The 13,907-nt window shown below is 45.5% G+C and overlaps 2 protein-coding genes across 2 annotated transcripts; one reads left to right on the top strand and one right to left on the bottom strand.

The window, feature by feature from the left end:
• Positions 1-588: 588 nt before the first annotated feature.
• On the top strand, positions 589-1,266 carry LOC124682546 (NADH-ubiquinone oxidoreductase 20.9 kDa subunit-like). The gene is made up of 2 exons (XM_047217206.1): positions 589-828; positions 920-1,266. The coding sequence occupies exons 1-2, from the start codon at positions 675-677 to the stop codon at positions 1,075-1,077; spliced, it is 312 nt and encodes a 103-aa protein (XP_047073162.1). The 5' UTR covers positions 589-674; the 3' UTR covers positions 1,078-1,266.
• Positions 1,267-7,867: 6,601 nt separating this feature from the next.
• LOC124682831 (spermidine synthase 1) lies at positions 7,868-9,092 on the bottom strand. The gene has a single exon (XM_047217444.1). It carries the CDS (start codon positions 9,045-9,047, stop codon positions 8,073-8,075), a length of 975 nt encoding a protein of 324 aa, XP_047073400.1. The 5' UTR covers positions 9,048-9,092; the 3' UTR covers positions 7,868-8,072.
• Positions 9,093-13,907: the final 4,815 nt, after the last annotated feature.

Below are 13,907 nucleotides of genomic sequence, written 5' to 3'. Positions count from 1 at the left end.
TGGTGGCAGGCGACGTCGTGGACGAGGCGGAGGAGCGGCGACCTGGCGGGCGGCGCGGTCAGAGAGGCCTGGGCGTGGGGGCGCCGTGGAGGAGGCGGCTGGAGTGGGACGAGCGGCGAGCGCTGGCGGGGCGCGCGGTTGGAGAGGCTGGGGCGTGGCGGGGGAGGCCGACGGCGCGGCGGGAGAGGCGGGCGGCGGCGCCTCGAACCCTATCCAAGGTTGTGCGACTCGGAGCTGGGGGTGGGATTTGGGGGGAAATCGTGAAGGGTTTTCTTATATATATGCGGTGGCATTTCATCCGTAAATATGTAGTTATCTTGGGGCATGAGATAGCGGGAGGGTTTCCACTCTGCGGGAAGTTGCAGGAAGTTCCTCCCGGGTACTTCCAGCCTTGTAGTACAAAATGGATAAGCCCATCTAAAAGTTTAGATCCAAAAGTAGGTGTTTGTTTGGGCTTGTACTTGTAGGGATCCAAAAGCAGTAGAAGTATAAGCTCTAGGCCCAAACAATCAGGGCCTTAGCCCAGCCCGACTGCGCTGTCTGCATCCCACTGAGCCGAGCACAGAGAGAAGGCAACCACTCCTCCCAGCCCTGCCAGACCCACCTTCTCCTCTCCGCGACCAAATCTGCCGCCGCGCCGCCGGAAGGAAGGAAGAGAGCCCCGCCGCGCCGCCATGAACACCGACATCACCTCGTCAGTGAAGCCGGAGTACCCGGTGGTGGACCGGAACCCTGCCTTCACCAAGGTCGTCGGAAACTTCTCCGCGCTCGACTACTTCCGCCTCTCCACCATCTCCGCCGTCTCCGTCACCGTCGGCTACCTCTCCGGTACGTCCTCCTAACTCACCCCCCCCCCCCCGACACATACCAAAACTCCAGCTCGCTCGCTCACATCGGCCTTCTCGGGCGGTGCTCGCAGGGATCAAGCCGGGGATCCGCGGTCCGTCCATGGTGACCGGGGGCCTCATCGGGGTGCTGGGAGGGTTCATGTACGCCTACCAGAACTCCGCCGGCCGCCTCATGGGGTTCTTCCCCAACGAGGCCGAGGTCGCGCGCTACAAGTACAGGCTGCAGTAGGGAGCCATCGTTTCCCCTCAGCTCTCTCTACCGCAAACGTTACATCCTTTCTTGATCTCGTGTTAGCTTCACCTGATATGGGCAATGTATGGCCTTGGTTGAATAAATGTGGTACCTTGCTGCACACTTGTGAGGAATTCATGCTATGATTTATCTCTTTTTTGGTATGATTGCGTCAGAATTTGGTTAGGGTTTCGGTCAACCTGTGAAATTTGGGACTGGGGGTTCGTTGTGTTGAAATGGATTTTGATATTTCGAGATTAGCAAGTGTTATTTTCTTTTCCCTCACTCTGGCTTTAGCCTTGGGGAAATTCTGTTGCTAGAGTATCTAGATAGCTGTAAAGTAATGTGAGTTACCTGGTGTTCAACTGTTATTATGGGCCAGATGAGGGTTCTGAATTCAGTGCACTTGCATCTCGAAAGAAACTGGGATAGTTAAGTTAGACAGTAGGTTTTGGGACAACGCTCATTGCACATAAACTTCATCCATGCTTACTGCCCCAAGAAATAATTAAGTCATGGTGCCAAATAAGTTGGTCCTTATGGTTATAATGATACTAGCAAGTGTGCCTCTATAAATTTTGGAATAATATGAAATAGAGACAATTTTCAATGTGATGCGTCATGGTACTTCGTCAGATATGCTTGAAGGGTATCATACAAATCTATGTCCGATTCCATGTAGAAATATCCTAACCTTATTTTATAATGAATCTGTCTGTGAAATTTGGGAATTGTCGTGTTATTATAAATAATTTTAGCTTCTTTTGATTAGGGATTGTAATTTTTCTTCACCTGCAGTGGTCAGTTAGTCATGCTGGCTATTTGAGGTGGTGAAAGCTTGTCAAAAGATTTTCTTGATAATTCTTGTGTACATGTGTGGACAATTACCTGGTATTACGGATGTTGGCCGCAGTTTGTCAATTTGGTGCACATGCATCTCAAAAGAGTCCAGGAAAGGGAGATACGGTAGGTTGAAGGAGCACCTGCGCACATAGTAAGTCCACTGATGCTTACTAGCCTAGGAAGTTAATTAGTTATTATAGTGCCAAAAATTCTGATCTGCCTGATGAGAAGTCCACTGATGATTGCTAACGTAGGAACTTAATAAGTTATAGTGCCAAACGATCTGATCTGGCTGACGATAGTTGTATCGACGAGTGTGCTTTCACGCTTTTTTAGTTAGTATGAATAGAATGGTTATTCTTCTTGATATTGTTCACCTTGATCACTTGCTGTTTGGTTGGAGTCCACTAATAAAATTAAATGTTCAGGTCACTAGCTTGATATTATTCACCTTGCTTATTTGATCATTTGCTGGAATCCACTAAGTTTGAATTTCAGAACACTTCCTGACTACCTTTTCCCTTATGATTGGGTGAGAATTTGGTTGCTGTTTTGGGCAACTTATCTAATCGAGTAGGAATGTGTGGTCCAGTTGTGCAATTTTTAAATCATTTGTTAAATTGGGGTTTAACTTGCTTTTGCATGTAGTGGTTGGTTAGAAAAAAATCTGTCAAAAGAATATCATATATAGTTGGGAATACCTGATTTTGTGGCCCTGATGTGGGTGGTGAACAGATGTGCAGATAAAAAAAACTAGAAAGATAATTTTTTATCTGTGCTTATTAATCTAGCAAGTAATTTCTGGTGCCAAGTAATTTTAATGGTATTGGCAAGTTTGGTAGTTATGTTGCTACGCAATAGATATTTGTTATTCTCCTGGATTGTTGTGCGCTCACCATGATCAGTTGATGCTTGGTTGGAATTCGATTCTAAAACATGTATAATAAACGTCACCTAAATATCTATCGGGGTATCAGAGGGTGTTGACAATCTTCATTTGAGATAAGCAGCAGTTGAATAAGTGAAAATATGAAGGCTAAAAGTGAGCTACCAAAAGGAATAGCATTTATTGGACAGATGTGATACATGAAGGCATCATATGATGAATTATTTGATTATGTGTAGGAAATGTGCTAACCTCGTATCACCACAGAGGTCTTAGGACACCAGAACACTTGGCATCGTTTGTTTTCATCTCTTGTGCATGTCAACAAGACAGAGAAGCCTACCATGATACCTCGTTTGATGTGTGTTTTTCATGTTGTCAATAATCACACCAGGGCTGAATTGATGCTGGTTAGCTGCTCATAGTAGGTTGTCTTAGAGGTAAAAATCTGCTGTTACATGGCTAATATGTTTAGGCTTCCTGCCATTAACAAAAAGTGTTCTCCGAATGCATATAATTTGAAGAGTATGGACAGTTGATTTTACCAAGAGAGAAACCATATCGTAGGTTGCTTACCAGGAACTTTGCTGTACATGATTGAACTGCAGTTGTAGAATTTAAGAATGTATTGCTTGAAGAATATGATTTATTGTTTGCTCTCCACTATTCCAAGTTCATTCTTGTTGGAAAAGTGTGATGACACATGCCCAGTTGCTAGGTTCGATCAAAATATATGTTGTGGAAGTGGCGTTCATGTTTGGCCTAATGGCTCTGCCTTGCCTGGGAAACTATGGGTCCGTTTTGGTTCTGTGCCAGCGCCAACCAAAATATTGGCATGCCGTAACGTTTTGTTGCTGCCTGGTTAGGGCATCTTCAAGGGACGACGTATTTTGGATGCCTAAATTGTCCGTTTGCGTTAGTCCGCAGACGTGAAAATGTTCGGCTTTGTTCACGCGTCTATTTGCGTCTAGGGTGCCTCTAGCAGCCCAATCTATTTTTTGTCTACTTGTTTTTTCCTCTTCTCCATTTATAAACATAGTTCCAAACATTACACAAACTAATACATAATTGGGAACATGATTTTACACAAACTAATATATAATTTGAAACATGGTTTACACAAACTAATACATAGTTTCAAACATGGTTTACACAAACTAAAACGTTGAAAAATGAGGAAACCTAAACTAGTGTTGATTTCGTATAACCTAAACTAGTGTTGATTTCGTATATTCGCTGCCAAGAAACAACACTCTCGGACACACTCAATCACCCAAACTGGTCCTTTCGAGGAAGAACATCCAGAAACCGCCAGTAGTGGCTTCAATTGGCTCGAGGTCATATGCGCTGCAAAAAAAGAAGACTAATAGTTTTAACTGTCGGTGTCCAAGTTGGACTCGCCAGTGTGGTAGTGCCTGCGGCAAGATATGTCGTCGAACACCTTGATTATCTCGTTGTCCCCCTCGTAGAGGAAGGTGCGCTGGCAGCCGGGCTCGAGCGCGAGGTAGCGGGCGAACTTGTCCTACCCCGTGTGCAGGTACATCTTGCCCTGCCCATCGAACAAGATCTTGACAGGCCACCGGCAGAAGTTGCAGCTGGCTTCCCATAGCTGCAACTGGGTCGGCTCGACATCATCAACGAACTCGGCGAACTTGTCCGGGAGTCGCTTGATACTAAGGGAGTCGTCGTCAATGCGGAGGAGGAATTCAAAGCAGGAATTCGAAGCAACGCTCCTCCTGCGAAGACGAGGAAGGCGCGGGACGGCGATTGTAGGGCCATAGCTGCTCCACCTCGGCGGCAGACCAGAAAAGAATTCAACAAGCAAATAACCCAAACTGCATACACATTCGTAATTCAACCCAAACTTAAAGCATATAGGAAATCTAACTAACGTTGACATAAGAAATCACATATTTGTGGGAGCGGTGTTTTGGAACATGGGTCCATATGCTCTCTATATTTTAAAATGTATCTTACATATATTTTAAATTTTAAAAAATTGAAACTAAAAGTTCGCATGTACATCTTCACGTGCTACGTGCTCACAAAGTCGTTTCATAAAAAATCGACTTATCATGTGACGTGTGTAAAAAAGATAAAATTCAGTGCTAACAATAATGATTTTCACAAGATAAACTTTCTCTTTTTTATATAGACCACACAAAATATTGGTTTTTCGTGAAACTTGACAAACGCACGTATATTATGAAGATGTACATGTAGAATTTTTTGTCCAAATTTTTCGACATTTCGAAATATAATTTTTTAGTAGAGGGAGCGTACGCACCCGGGAGCCGAATTGAATTTCCGTATATTTGTGCAATACATATCACATAGGTACACTAATATGTTGTGACAGACAGCCATATTAACACAACCAAGATGGTCAGAACAACCCACCCACAGTTGAGTTATCGCAAGTACAAAAGGATTATAGTCCAACTCTCAAGCAGCACACACAAAGCGGAAACTAAAACATGATCAAGGACCAGACAAATCTGCACAACTTTTTTGGGAGGAGCAGAATCTCTTCAAATAAGTTAATTTCTGAGACGCATTAAGATAAGATTTCATACTACTCCCTCTAGTCTCTTTCAATTGACTCAAATTTAGTACAACTTTATACTAAATTAGAGTCAATTAAAAAAAGACCAGAGAGAGTATACTAAACAAAGGTGTTCACTCATCCACTGAGACAAACAGACAACAAGTAATTCATCGCAAAATGGAAACAAGATACTTGTAGGCATCAAATAGCTTGGTGCATACACAGGATTAGGAGGAGAGTGGTGAAAATAGGACGGCTGCAAACACCTAATAACCCTGCTAACCAACCTGCAGCACAAAAAAAAGATAAACACACCCACCAATAGAAATATTGCATAATTAATGGGGATATGTGGTCATCCAGCGTTAAAAGAAATTAGAACATCGCTTGCCTATCTAATCAACAAACCATCATATGGCGTCCAAAGTAGGAGGACCGAAAGGGGCACCACAACCAAAATCCGACTCTTCTTACATACTGAACAGTAAAGAACATTGTTCATCCACAGATGTTATGTCAAGGGGCAAAAGATTTGTTGATCTATCAGTTCTTCAAGTTAGTATTCAGAGTCATGTTCCTGATATAGCTTATTAGGCATTCCTTGTACCATGATTTCTTTAACCATATGCAGTTCTAATAAATCTAACATCAACAAGATTTAGTATTAGTAACGCAGAATTGCCTTTGTTGTACTTCAAAGAATAATAGTAAGTTTAGAGGTTGATAAGGTACCTATACAAGTGGTGTTGCTTTCAAAGTGAGAAGCAATAATCAGTTTTAAGCAGATGTGGCCACTGACCTGATTTAGATATCTGGTCAAGCTGCATATAAGTCTGCATTTATACTATACTATCTAAATAAATTAATGGAAATATGAATCTATGAGAAGGTGTCAAGAAACGCAAATATATATGATATTCTTTCTAGTCTACAGATTTTTTGTAACAGAAGAAGTTTCAGCACATTGGTTCATTTTGGACCAAGGGAACATGAACATACTCATTATACCAGGGGATTTCACTACAGTAACCAGATCATGCCCATTAAAATCTTACAACAGCTTTAATCTAAATGTTGTCAAATTCATTAATGCTGTGTTTGGATGCATAGAATTGGCCTTGGAATCATAGAATCTGGAATTTGGAGTCCATTTCCACCGTTTGGAATGGCCTAAGAATTAGAGCCCGGAAACTCGGCCCAATTCCGAGCCCCCCTCCCATGCGTGTCCGTTCCGCCCGCAACTTTCCGAGGTCCCGAGCTCGGAAACGCGCGGAAACGGTTGCGCGTACCGCTTCGTTGCGAGAGACCGAGCGAAGCCTCGCTCGCGTTTCTTCCTCCTCGCCCCTTCCCGGTGGTACCTGGCGGCGGCGGCGGCTCCGGTAAGTCTCCCCCAGCCCTTGTCTTCCTCACCTCTCCCCATCCCCCACCTCCTCTCCCCATCCCCGTCCTCCTTACATGCTCGCATTCTGACGGCCTTCGTCCCCTCTGTTAGCCCGCCCCTAACCCTAGATGCGACCGGGTTGGAGGGAGGAACGACAGCGGTAGGGCCATGGCGGCGGGAGGTGGCCTTATCCCTGGCCCTCCTGCGGTAGGGGTCGCGGCGGCGGGAGGTGGCCTTCTCCCTGGCCTTCCTCCTCCTTCTCCCGGGTCGTCGCTGCTCTCCTGCCTCGAGGAAACCAGTTGATCCCGGCCAACGAGAGACGATTCCGGCCACCGTCGCCCCTTCCTACACTCCACCGACGGCTACGGGCTCCCTCTCAAACCAGTTCGTGACCCCCTAGCTCAACTGGGTTGACCAAAAAAAGACAACAAATTCCTTTCCATGGTTTCTACCATCCAAACATGAAATGGAATTGGTACCAACATTTGATTCCAAGAGCAAATTCTAAGCACATCCAAACAACTGAATTCGAATTGGAAGCCAATTCATTTCTATCGTGGATTTGGAATTTCAAGTCCAATTCAATTCCATTCTCAATTCTATGCATCCAAACACAGCATAAAAGGGAAGTTGTTGAGTTATTCTCATAATTTTTCTATGACTAAAACAGAACACAATAGCTTCAAAATTGTGGAAAATGTGTCAACAGCTCCAAAGTTAAACCATCTCAGGCACTATTTTAGACAGAAGCAACATTAGAAACAGAGGACAACAATAGGCAATATGTAGTGAAGTGGGCGTTTTTGGCTACATCTGAACTACGTAAATGCTTAAACATCAGTGGGCATATGAGGGGCACATGGATCAAGATGGCATAAACATCTGGTTTCTAGCTCATTGGCATCTCTATAGAAACGTATGACATGCTGAGAAAATACGTAACCAAACGCTTAAAACTAGAATAATCAAATATGAAACTACAATAGCTGTAAGCATAACAATAAACAGCAAAGATTATAACATACGCTGCCATATGTAGGCACATCTTCGTATTTGAATAAAAAGGACCATGAAGGGCAACAGCTGCTGAATGATCAGATAAATGCAGGGAAAAGTAAACACAGCCATATTCAGAACTTTCTGATACCATCAAGTAGCTAGGAAATACAACTTGAGACGTTCATAAGATTGAATCACAGTTACTTGCATCTCCAATGCTTATTTAATAATAATAACAATAATAAAGCTAAGAAAAGGGGCCTTTCCCTTGTTTACGGTACAACCAATTCTTCATTGTGTCCAAACTGGTGTGATTCAGAGCCCCTTCTTGACGTCTAGTTTGCCTTGGCTTCAATGACCCTTCTCGCGAAGGATGGCAAACAAAATGATGCAGTGTGGAACTCGGAGTTGTAGAACTTGAGTGGTCCTTTGGACTTTGTGGAGTACTCGTCCTCCTCAATGGCAAAAACAGGATGCTGGAAATCAACACTAGGCCCCTCCGTAGAGCAGAGCATGAAACCGATTACCCCGCTAGGGTATGTCGGCACAGTAGTCCATGCATAGTTAACTGAACCTTTGAAAACTTGGCGACAGTTGGTGACGATGTCTTCTATGATGTGCATGTGCAGCCATATGCTCTCCGCCTGAGTGCAGACAACTCCACCGGGACGCAAAGCTCTGGCCACGGACTGGAAGAAGGGTTTCTCAAAGAGCTCCTGAGCAGGACCTACTGGATCAGAGGAGTCGACGATGACCGCATCGTAGGTACCCTCTGGAGCATTCTTCAGGAAGGCAACACCATCCCCAATGTGCAAGGACACACGGGGATCTTCGAACCCAAGGGCCAGGTGAGGGAAAAACTGCTTGGAGACATCCACCACCATCTTGTCGATCTCGCAGATGTCAATCTGCTCCACCGAGGAGTACCGTGAAACCTCACGCAGAACACCGCCATCGCCGCCTCCGATAACCAAGACCTTCTTGGGGTCCTTGATTGAGCAGAGGGGGAGGTGGGTGATCATCTCCTGGTAAGCGCACTCGTCTCTCTCGGTTACCTGAATCACTCCGTCCAGGACGAGCACCTTCCCGTAGGTGGAGGACTGGAAAACCAATACCTTCTGGAAATCTGAGTTCCCTTCGAAGAGAACCTTTTCCACCTTGAGCGAGTGCGCCTCGCCGGGCCACATGGAGCTGATCTCGGAGAACCATCCGGGGATGACGGCGGAGATCCCCGCCTGCTCGCCTGCTCCGTCCACCGCTGCAGTGGCCTCGCTCTCCCGCGCCCGCTTCGCCGCAGCCTCGGCCTCCATGGCAAAAAGCTAGAGCAGGACGAGGAGGAGAGGATGCTAGGCGAAGTCGGCGTGGGTTGAGGAAAGGAAAGCGGTGGTGGTGGTGGCGGCTGGGTGGGAGCCGTGAGGCGCGGCCTTGAGATTATTAGGGTTTTTCGCTTTCCCTCGAAGTCGAACCTCCTTTCTTGGAGCATCTCCACTTTATCTTCTTATCTCCAGCCAGGCTTTTTTCCTTTTCGTGGCATCTCCAGCCGGCCTCCACTTATTCCACAGGCCCACTTTCCTAAGGGGGGCCCAATCGGACCAAAGACTGTCCATTTTTGTCGGCACACCTAAAAAACTTAACCTCACCACCTAAACGGACCAAGGCAAAACCTATTCTAAGCCCAGCAGCGGCGCGGATTAACGCCCGCACGCGTGCGAGAAAAAGCGGGCCACAGCCCATCAGCTTCGTTTTTTTTGTTTTTTCTTCGGTTCTTCACTGGTTTGGTGGTTTTTGTTTTTTCTGCTATTTCCATTTTCTGTTTTGAACTTATTTTCTAAATTCGAGCAAATTTTTAATTTGAGAAAATTTAAATTCAAACAAATTTAAAATTCAAGCAAATTTTTATATTGAAGCAATTTTTAAATTCGAGCAAATTTTAAATATGCCAAGGGAAGCTCGGCTAAGCTCTCGAGCGGGCTTCAAACATCCAAATCACTAAATTCCTTAAGCTCACCTCGGGGTGGGCTTGACGGATCTGTACCATTGAGATGAGACCTCACAACTCAAGTCTAAGGTCACCATACATCATTACGAACAAGGATCGTTGACCTAAGTCGTCTCACCCCGGAAATGGCCCAGCTTGGTCCTTCCCGAGGACCCTCAAGGTTCATCGCCTGATACGGCGCATAGTACCCAGTAGGATACCAACGTGCAACCACTCCGACTAGGAGTGGCAAAGGGAAAAGCCTCTCGACCCATTGAGGGGAGACTTTGCACCATCCCGTCCATACCGACTCAAACATCGCACACTTCACCAAGAACACAAGAACTTTCGAAGAGCTTCTTGTGCCATCGCCAACGGTTTAGGCTCTTAAAGCATATTCATCATATCTTTATCCATTTCCACCCACTGCACCTCCCTTAGGAAAGGAAGGAAGCAACATGTCGGCTTCATTCTCTAGCCGGCCTCCACCGTTGTAACACTTGAGCACCTAACCACTCTCAATTATACATCCACACCAGGATGTATGGCTACAACTGGGACTTTCCAAGGATGAACTTGTTGGAGATATGCCCGAGAGGCAATAATAAAGTGGTTATTGTTATATCTTAGTGTTCATGATAAATGTTTACATCTCATGCTATAATTGTATTAAGTGGAAACACTGATACATGTGTGTTTTATAAACAAACCAGAGTCCCTAGTAAGCATCTTGTTTAGCTAGCTTGTTGATTAATAGATGATCATGGTTTCCTGATCATGAACATTGGATGTTATTAATAACAGGATCATATCATTAGGAGAATGATGTGATGGACACACACCCATAGTAAGCATAGCATATGATCAAGTCATTAAGTTCGTTTGGCTACAAGCTTTGAATACATAGTAACCTAATCCTTCGACCATGAGATCATGTTAATCACTTACACCGGACAGATGCTTTCATGACATCAAACGCCACTTCGTAAATGGGTGGTTATAAAGGTGGCATTAAGTATTCTGAAAGTATGAGTTGAAGTGCATGGATCAAGAGTGGGATTTGTCCATCCGGATGACGAATAGATATACTCTGGGCCCTCTCGGTGGAATGTCATCCAATTAGCTTGCAAGCATGTGACTAGGTCACAAGGGATGACATATCAAGGTATGAGTAAAGAGTACTTATTGGTAACGAGGTTGAACTAGGTATGGAGATACCGATGATCGAACCTCGGATAAGTAAAGTATCGCGCGACAAAGGTAATCGGTATCGTATGTTAATGGTTATTTCGATCACGAAGTCATCGTTGAATATGAGGGAGACATTATGGATCTCCAGGTCCCGTTATTGGTTATTGATCGGAAAGGTGTCTCGATCATGTCTGCATAGGTCGCGAACCGTAGGGTAACACATTTAAGGTTCGATGTTGTTTAAGTAGATATGGAATATGAGATGGAGACATAATATTGTTCGGAGTCTCGGATGGGATCTAGGACATCATGAAGAGGCTCGGAATAGTCTGGAGAATAAGATTCATATATGGGAAGTCATTTTCAGGGTTACCGGAAAAGTTGAGGATTTTTCGCTATTATACGGGAGATTCTAGAAGGTTCCGGAGGGTACCATAGTGGGTCCCACCTATCTCAGACGACCAACATGGACCGGAGGATGTCGCATAGGCCCACATGGGCCAGGCACACCAGCCCCCCAAGGCCCATGCGACTGGATCAAGTGGATAAGATCAAATCCCTTGAAAATAGGGACTTAACTTGGGGGAAAGTTGTCCCCCTTTTTGGTCGACCCTAGGGCTTGGAGGAGGGGCCAAGGCAGCCCCCACTCCTATATAAGAGGGAGGGGAGGGCTGGGGCATAGAATAACATCTTCCCTCTAACCCTAGCCGCGACCTCTCTCCTTCCTCCTACTTCCTGCGTAGGCTTGGCGATGCCCTGCAGGAATTTCTCCTCCACCGCCACCACCACGCCGTCGTGCTGCTGGGATTCCGAGGGGATCTACTACCTCCGCTGCCTCGCTGGAACAAGGAGAGGAAGGTCTTTATCGACTCCGTACGTGTGACCGAGTACGGAAGTGATGCCAGATCGCAGCACCGGAAGTAACCTCTTCATCAACCATGAGATCAGATCTCGTTAAGGCTTTGGATCTTCGAGGGTTAGTCTCTCATCTATCTCGTTGCTCCGATCTCATAGATTAGATCTTGGCTTTTCCATAGATTGGATCTTGGTTTTATTCGTTCTTGCGGTAGATTTTTTATTTTCTATGCTACGAACCCTACATAACATGTGTACATCTTGTGTGCATTAGGTTGTTAGCCCATCCGCAAGTCCTGCCTACATAAAAATCTATAATCGGGAATCAATACCCTGACGCCCATCATCGGCAGCAACAATGGAGAAGGGCGCATGGTAGTGTAAGAAGGGCATCTGCAATGACAACGAGGATTGTGTCCCGTGGCTGAACCTCGTATACATCTTGTGTGCATTAGGTTGTTAGCCCATCCAATCGTGACCACGAGACCCGCCTACATAAAAATATATAACCCGGAATCAAGACCCCGACACCCATCATCGGTAATAGCAATGGAGAAGGGTGCATGGTAGTGTAAGAAGGGCATATGCAACGACTGATACGTCCCAAAGGTATCTACAATTTCTTATGTTCCATGCTACTTTTATGATGATACTCACATGTTTTATACACTTTATATGTCATTATTATGCATTTTCCGGCACTAACCTATTGACGAGATGCCGAAGAGCCGATTGTCGTTTTCTCGCTGTTTTTGGTTTCGTAAATCCTAGTAAGGAAATATTCTCGAAATTGGACGAAATCAACGCCCAGGGTCCTATTTTTGCACGAAGCTTCCAGAAGTCCGAGGGAGAGACGAAGTGGGGCCACGAGGCGCCGCCACAATAGGGCGGCGCGGCCAGCAAGGGGCCCGCGCGGCCCTGTTGTGTGGGGCCCCCGTGGCGCCTCTTGACCTGCCCTTCCGCCTACTTAAAGCCTCCGTCGCGAAACCCCCGCATCGAGAGCCACGATACGGAAAACCTTCCGCAGACGCCGCCGCCGCCAATCCCATCTCGGGGATTCGGGAGATTGCTCTCCGGCACCTCGCCGGAGAGGGGAATCATATCCCGGAGGTCTCTTCATCGCCATGATCGCCTCCGGATCGATGTGTGAGTAGTTCACCCCTGGACTATGGGTCCATAGCAGTAGCTAGATGGTTGTCTTCTCCTCATTGCGCTATCATGTTAGATCTTGTGAGCTGCCTATCATGATCAAGATCATCTATCTGTATCCTTCATGTTGTGTTTGTTGGGATCCGATGAATATTGAATACTATGTCAAGTTGATTATCAATCTATCATATATGTTATTTATGTTCTTGCATGCTCTCCGTTGCTAGTAGAGGCTCTGGCCAAGTTGATACTTGTGACTCCAAGAGGGAGTATTTATGCTCGATAGTGGGTTCATGCCTCCATTAAATCCGGGACGATGTGATGAAAGTTCTAAGGTTGTGGATGTGTTGTTGCCACTAGGGATAAAACATCGATGCTTTGTCTAAGGATATTTGTGTTGATTACATTACGCACCATACTTAATGCAATTGTATGTTGTTTACAACTTAATATCGGAGGGGGTTCGGATGATAACCCTGAAAGTGGACTTTTTAGGCATAGATGCATGCTGGATAGCGGTCTATGTACTTTGTCGTAATGCCCCGATTAAATCTCATAGTACTCATCATGATATATGTATGTGCATTGTTATGCCTTCTTTATTTGTCAATTGTCCAACCGTAATTTGTTCACCCAACATCCGCTATCTTATGGGAGAGACACCACTAGTGAACTCGTGGACCCCGGTCCTATTATTTACATCTGAAATACAATCTACCGCAATTGTTCTTTACTCGTTCTTCGCAAACAATCATCATGTAGGATAACGTTGCATAGAAAACAAAAATTTTCCTACCGCGAACACGCAATCCAAGCCAAGATGCAATCTAGAAGACGGTAGCAACGAGGGGTATCGAGTCTCACCCTTGAAGAGATTCCAAAGTCTACAAGATGAGGCTCTTGTTGCTGCGGTAGAAGTTCACTTGCCGCTTGCAAAAGCGCGTAGAAGATCTTGATCACGATCGGTTCCGGCGCCACGAATGGGCAGCACCTCCGT

The sequence above is a fragment of the Lolium rigidum genome, chromosome 1 (genome assembly GCF_022539505.1).
Source record: "Lolium rigidum isolate FL_2022 chromosome 1, APGP_CSIRO_Lrig_0.1, whole genome shotgun sequence".
In the NCBI taxonomy this organism is placed as follows: Eukaryota; Viridiplantae; Streptophyta; class Magnoliopsida; order Poales; family Poaceae; genus Lolium; species Lolium rigidum.
The sequence above is the reverse complement of the archived record's forward strand: the minus strand, read 5'-3'. Positions and strand labels throughout refer to the sequence as shown.